At 43.6% G+C, this 7,298-nt stretch overlaps 1 protein-coding gene across 1 annotated transcript; it reads right to left on the bottom strand.

Moving 5' to 3' along the window:
• LOC109230030 lies at positions 5,031-7,057 on the bottom strand. The gene is made up of 5 exons (XM_019395568.1): positions 6,036-7,057; positions 5,816-5,938; positions 5,437-5,614; positions 5,105-5,220; positions 5,031-5,043 (listed from the first exon to the last, which is right to left on the bottom strand). Exons 1-5 carry the CDS (start codon positions 7,055-7,057, stop codon positions 5,031-5,033), a joined length of 1,452 nt encoding a protein of 483 aa, XP_019251113.1.

Raw genomic sequence — 7,298 nt, 5'->3', positions numbered from 1 at the left:
TTTTCTTTCTCTCTTTTTTTTCTTTTTCTTTTTCACACACTGCATACGATAAGGTTCATCGGCTAGTGACCTTTAATTTCAACTTTAGTGCACCAACTGGCCCTTCCATAGTTCCACTCGAAAGCTACTCCCCAATCTCTAACTTTACTTCTTTTAGCGACTAAGTGCCTTAGGAGGTACAGGTTCAATCAATATCAAATTAAAAACAAAATAGGGGTATGGCTTGTAATGTGGGTGCCAAAAGAAAGTCTATAGGCTCAAAGGGGCTAGCAACGGAAACTTTTTTTTTATGTGACAAGCACATCGATGATCAAGCAAGAAAATGCCTACGTCATCTCCTAGATTAGCACACTTACAATTTCGCTTCAATTAACACACGGGGCAAGTTCTAGACTACACAGGATAGCATAGAAAATCATAATTCCCCACACACACGTTGCACATGACTCAATCAAGACGGTTCTGTTCAACTCTCAAGTCAAGCAAGCACACATAATTAAGAAATTTAAGCAATATTGCACTATGTGGCATACGAGTCAAACAACTGAGAAAAGGCCTCACAAAATAGGCTATTTACTTTACTTAGGCTTCACAATTCAAACCAAATAAACGGGAAAACAGAATGTATGTTATAGCCTAATGTGCTAGCATCAACCATGTCAATGAGTATCTCAGAGCGACCCGGTTCGAGCTACATCCTTGGAAAAGAACCGGTGCCTAAAGAAAAACCAAGGAATACTACCTAGCTATTCTAAAAAAATAAAATAAAATAAAACAAAAATACTTTTTGGTGTTTTTAAATCAGACTTTTTCTAATTTTTTTTTTCTCAATTAAAGCAACAACTCATACTAAACTAGACTGACTACACTAGCACTACTGAAAGGCACAAAACAAAATAGGTGTTAATACAAAATATACAACATACAATACAGGTAGTATTCCTCCCACCCCACACTTGAACTATGCATAGCCCTCGATGCAAGTAAAAATGAAAAACGGAGGAGGGTGAAAAGAAAACTCCCTGTCAATCAGAGTCCACTCCTCGCAGCAGTGCTGGGGCCATCTGCAGCTGGTTTGAAAGGCACCAGAGTCCTGGGCCCTGTGGCACCATTGCCATCCTCATCCTCAGTATCTGAGCCTTTGGCAGAGTTGATGTCCTCAGACGAGTGAACGGGGCTGCCAGGTGCAATCCCCAACATCTCCTTTGACGCACTGGACAAGTCATCGCGCAAATGTGTGCGCTCCGCGTCTGTAATGCCAACCCTGCTCATGAGTAGGTTCAACGAGTTATAAATGTACCTGTTGAAGTTTTCCTCTCGCTCCATCCGAGCAGCGGGGGTGAGTTTGGACGGTGTCTCCACCAGAGATGTGATGTCCATAAGCCCAGCTAGAGCCTCCACCACCTCATCATGTCCGGGGTACTCCGGGACCTCTCGAGATAGCATATACTGAGTAAGTAGATTGCCAAAGAAGAACCGCCGAGTCTGTCGCCCAAACCTCGTGCGCTCCATCTCATTAAGCATGATCGCAGCTACATTAATTGGTCGGCCGGTCATCAAGGAGAAGATGAGACACACTCGAGCTCGAGTGCAGTCGCTGCTGTGCTCACCCGGCATTAGTCTCGCCTGCACAAAGTTCTTGCACACCTTGGCAGCATTGTTGAAGTCTAAGCGAACCGTAGAGAGGTGTTTGGTGGTGGCCTGCTTCCGTATCCATGTAGCATTGGAATCTACACCACAAAGAGTGTGACGTATGAGCATATATTTCGGCCTTTCGATCAAGCGTTGGAGTCTCCTTGGGTCGGCATTCTCAACCCCCAAATAGTTACACAAATACTCCCTGCCCAGCGGCACTTCTTTTCCTCTTACACGTGAAGTGCACCGTTTGATATCCTAGTTAGCATACAGTTCTCGAATCATGCTCAGGTTGGCATGCCCCGGGCAGTCCAAGAACTTGGTCATCCTTAGAGCTCGCAGCCTGTCAAGTATCTCCGGGAATTTCCTCCCTAAGCTTTCGTTGTTAATCCCCATCTCAGAAATATACCGACCAGACGGCACGAAGTCCCTGTGCCATGCAATAGCCTCATCATCGACCAAATGCAAACGAGGCCTCCTCGTTGGCATGGGCTGAGATCCTTCGGCGACCTGCTTGCCTTTGGGTTGCCTTGAAGAGCTTTCACCTTGCTTGCGCTTTTTGGGCACAGGAGAAGTGGTGGAGGACCTTCCAATGCTTTTGCCTTTGCTAGCTCTATCACGAGCCATAGTATCTTGCAACACAATTAAACATGAGTGTGAGAATAGTTCAAGAAATATGCCTAAGGTTGTCGTGCAAGCCATGAAAAGACCCCACACTTAAACCGAAGGCACAAGTAGAAGTGTGTCGCCTCAAAGCTATGGGTACTCAAGACTTCCCCATGCTGCACAATAATGAGTGATCATGGCAACGTGAATTCTCAATAAGGTAATCAAAAGGCATATGGAATGCACCTTTCACAAATACTAGACTATACTAAATTAGGCTAACTTAGAAGATTCTACAACATACAACATATAAAAGTAATGGTGTAATAACATGTTCTTCATCAAAACCACATCCCCTGGCATGTAAAAGTATCCCTGTACACCCCACACTTAGCCCGAATGCATACACAATTTCCTCCGGTTACTCAGACTTCACCGGGCACCAAAAATCCTCTTTCAAGCATTTAAACAAACACAATGTGGGCATGAAGTGTGTTCTTATAATTCAAAAATGGTGGAACATGGTGGCCCTCCCAATTTTCAACGAAGTAGAGGGAATTCTAGTTTACTACTCCGTATACACATTAAACAGACTGTACGACAAACAACACACCACATAAATATTCATAAGACACCGATAGGGGGAAAACAAGTGGGGAAGTTAGGGCTCGTCGGGAATGGGAGTATTTGTGATCTATTAGTTAAAATCACAAGAAATAGATGAGAGGGAGAAGAATACCAGAAGAGGAGTGCAAGAGAGAGATAATTGAGGTATTTTTTTGTTTTCGTGAAGTTTTGAGCTTACGCGGCAGAAGCAGGCGTAAATTGTCTGTTTGTGTTTGATTTTCGCTGTTTTCAGCTTTTCAATGTTTGGGAGGTTTGTATTTGGGTGGGTTTGGAAAAGGGTATGGGTGTTAGTATTAGTGTAAATGGGTAATTGGGTTGGGTTAAATGGGTGTGGGGTTTAAAAATAAAAATGAGAAAAAGAAAAAAAAATCTCAGAAACTTACCTGGCAGCCCCTAGCTCGGCGCCTGGCGCCCTTCCTGGCGCTGGGATTTTTGGACACACAGGTTTGGGCGCCACAGGCAGCGCTAGGCACTGGCCTAGGCGCTGGCCTGGGCGCTGTTCACGCTACTATTTTTTTTATTTGAAATAACATCCCGATCCCCTGAACCTTATATATCCCCAATTTACATGTCCTACACCATCACGTCTAAAAGTTCTACACCTATAAAGAAAATGCCATACTCTGCCTATTCTAAAAGAAAAATTAAGAAGTTAAACTAGGAAAACAATAAAAATTGGGTTGCCTCCCAAAAAGCGCCTGATTTAACGTCGCGGCACGACGCAGAGTCTGGCTTACTCATCAGCGAGTACAACCTTAGTCTTCTGTCGATTAATCATTCCTCCCCGATAGTGCTTGACTCTATGACCATTCACCAAGAATTTCCTCTACCATTCAAAGCTCGCAGCTCGATTGCACCATAAGGAGTGATTCTCACCACCTCAAAAGGACCTGACCATCTCGACTATAGCTTCTCAGGGAACAACCGTAGTCTAGAATTGAATAATAATACCTGTTGGCTTGGCTCAAAGTGACGCGGCTTGATATGCTTGTCATGCCATCTTTTTATCTTTTCTTTATATAACTTAGCATTTTCATAAGAGCGCAGCCTGAACTCGTCTAACTCATTCAATTGCATAAGTCTTTTCTCACCTGCGGCTTCAAGGTCCATGTTCAGCTTTTTAATGGCCCAGTATGCCTTGTGTACAAGCTCAACGGGCAAGTGACATGCCTTTCCATAAACCAGCTTGTAAGGAGACGCTCCAATTGGCATTTTATATGCAGTCCTATATGCCCATAGGGCATCATCCAACTTTGCTGCCCAATCCTTCCTATTCACATTCATCGTCTTCTCTAATATTTGCTTGATTTCTCTGTTTGACACCTCAGCTTGCCCACTTGTCTGCGGATGATATGCTGTAGCAACTCTATGGCGAACTCTATATTTAGCTAGAAGGTTATTCAAAAATCGATTGCAAAAGTGAGTCCCTTCATCACTGATTAAGGCACGTGGAGTCCCAAATCTTGAGAATATGTTCTTTTTCACAAAAGCAGCTACTACCATGGCATCATTCGTTGGCAAAGCAATTGCTTCCACCCATTTTGACACGTAGTCAACTGCTAGCAATATGTATTTGTTTCCTCTGGATGGTGGAAATGGCCCCATAAAATCTATTCCCCACACATCAAAAAGCTCAACTTCTAGAATGTTATTTAAAGGCATCTCATGCCTCCTTGTGATTGTTCCCGTTCTCTGACATTGGTCACACTTCTTAACGAATGCATGGGCATCCTTGAATAAAGTTGGCCATAAGAGACCGGATTGTAGCACCTTTGCAGCTGTTCTATCTCCTCCATGATGGCCCCCGTAAGGTGATGCGTGACAATCATACAACACTAATTCTACCTCTTTTTCAGGAATGCACCTCCTCATCAATTGATCAGCACATTGCTTGAACAAATAGGGCTCATCCCAGTAGTAGAAGTTCACATCATGTAAAAACCGCTTTCTAGCTTCAGTTTGGATTTCGAGAGGAAGTACCCCACTCACAAGATAATTCACATAGTCCGTGTACCATGGGGGAGGGTCTTGGGTTATAGCAAAAAGTTGCTCATCAGGAAATACTTCTTTAATTTGGCCACCCTCCTCCACGTGATCGTGATTTTCCAACCTTGATAGGTGGTCCGCTACTTGGTTCTTTGTCCCCTTTCAATCTCGTATTTCTACATCAAATTCCTGCAGCAATAAAACCCAGTGCATGAAACGAGCTTTAGATTCTTTTTATGTAAACAAATACCTGATTGTCGCATGATCCGTATGGACTATGACTTTCGTTCCCACGAAGTATGTCTGGAATTTCTCAAAAGCCCTCACAACAGCTAGCAACTCCTTCTCAGTGGTGGTATAATTCAGCTGTGCATCATCAAGAGTCTTACTCGCATAGTAGATGGAATAAAACACCTTGTCCTTCCTCTGGCCTAGCACTGCCCCAATAGCAAGGTCACTCGCATCACACATAAGTTCAAATGGTAAAGACTAGTCAGGTGCCACAATAATGGGAGCAGTCACCAACTTCTTTTTAAGTTATTCAAATGCGTTGAGGCAAGCATCATCAAAGTTGAAGGTTACACCTTTTTCAAGCATCCCGCACAAAGGAGTAGCAATTTTTGAAAAATCTTTAATAAAGCACCGATAGAAACCCGCGTGTCCCAAGAAATTCCGGACACCCTTCACTGAAATAGGTGGAGGTAGTTTTTCAACCGCCTCCACCTTCGCTTTATCAATTACAATGCCGCTCCTGGATACTCTGTGACCCAGCACGATGCCTTCTTATACCATAAAATGTCACTTTTCCCAATTTAGTACCAGATTTGTTTCTTCACAACGGGCTAGCACCTTGCTTAAATTCCTCAAACAATCATCATAAGGAGACCCAAAAACTGAAAAATCATCCATAAACACTTCCACGAATTTTTCCACCATGTCGGTGAAAATAGCCATCATGTACCTCTGGAAAGTGGCTGGTGCATTACAAAGACCAAACAGCATTCGCTTGAAGGCAAAAGTGCCATAAGGACAGGTAAAAGTAGTCTTCTCCTGATCCTCTGGCATATGACAATCTGATTGTATCCTGAATAACCATCAAGGAAGCAGTAATATTCATGTCCGGCTAACCTGTCTAGCATTTGGTCGATGAATGGGAGTGGGAAGTGATCCTTGCAAGTTGCCTTATTGTGCCTCCTATAATCAATGCAGACTCTCCATCCCGTAACAGTGCGAGTGGGATTAGCTTATTTTTCTCATTCTCAACTGCAGTCAATCCTCCTTTTTTGGGCACACATTGAACCGGGCTTACCCAGTTGCTATCAGAAATAGGAAAAATGATATCTGCATCGGGCAACTTGATTACTTCCTTTTCACCACCTCTTTCATAATGGGATTTAATCTCCTTTGCTGTTCTACACCGGGGCGGTGTCCGTCCTCTAAAAAGATTTGATGGACTAGTACCCTTGATGTCAGCTATAGTCCACCCAATGGCCTTTTTATGCTCGCGGAGGACTCTGACCAATTTTTCTTCTTGAGTGCTGGTCAAGCTGGATGAAATAATTACGGGCAGTGTCTCTGAGTTCCCCAAATAAGCATAGCGTAGATGCGCTGGAAGTGGCTTGAGTTCTAGCTTCGGAGCTTCTTCAATAGATGGCCTGGGGAGAGTCAGAGTGACAGGCCTGTCTAACTCTTCAAATTTTCTAACCCCATGTACATAACTGCAGGACGTATCCAGCACTTGCTCAATTTCTCCTACCCTTTCATCTTCACTATTTTCTACGTCCCCAATCAATACTCGTTCAACAAGATCTTCAGGTCTCATATAGGGTACTAACAATGTGGCCTCACTTTCCACCACAGAGATCATGGATAACTCTTCATAATGGGCTAGTAACTTGAGTGCTCTATAAACATTGAATACCTCCACTCGATCAGCCACTCTCATTGTCATCTTTCCTTGGCAGACATCAATAGTAGCTCGACCCGTGGCTAAGAATGAACGCCCCAAAATAAATAGGACTTCCTGATCACGGTCGTAATCCAGGATGATGAAATCAGCTGGGAATATGAAAGACCCCACTTGAACTAGCACATCTTCAATCACTCCCTCAGGATGAGCAAGGGAGCGATCAGCTAACTTTAAGATAACTGTTGTTGGGCGTGGTTCACCCAAGCCCAACTGTCTGAATATAAATAGCGGCATCAAATTGATGCTTGCTCCAAGGTCACATAAAGCTCGCCCAACAGCATGTTTACCAATCGAGATTTGGATAGTGAAACTACCTGGATCCTTCAATTTCTAAGGTAACTTGTCTTGAATTCTGGAACTGCACTCCTCAGTCAGTGCCACAGTCTCGAACTCGGTGAGCCTTCTTTTATTCGCCACAATGTCCTTGATGTACTTTGCATATTTGGGTACTTCTTGTAAGATGTCAACCAATGGA

Source organism: Nicotiana attenuata, chromosome 7 (assembly GCF_001879085.1).
Source record: "Nicotiana attenuata strain UT chromosome 7, NIATTr2, whole genome shotgun sequence".
In the NCBI taxonomy this organism is placed as follows: domain Eukaryota; kingdom Viridiplantae; phylum Streptophyta; class Magnoliopsida; order Solanales; family Solanaceae; genus Nicotiana; species Nicotiana attenuata.
Note: the sequence above shows the minus strand (reverse complement) of the source record. Positions and strands in the feature narration are given on the sequence as shown.

Bases quoted from the DNA above. Each gene is read 5' to 3' on its own strand.
- LOC109230030 (XM_019395568.1), bottom strand. From the start codon at position 7,057: ATGCCGCTATTTATATTCAGACAGTTGGGCTTGGGTGAACCACGCCCA. The intron at 5,939-6,035 runs GCAACTTGCAAG...ATGGTTATTCAG, and splicing joins ATTATAGGAGGCACAATAAG to GATACAATCAGATTGTCATA. The intron at 5,615-5,815 runs GTACATGATGGC...GCTGGGTCACAG, and splicing joins GCACCAGCCACTTTCCAGAG to AGTATCCAGGAGCGGCATTG.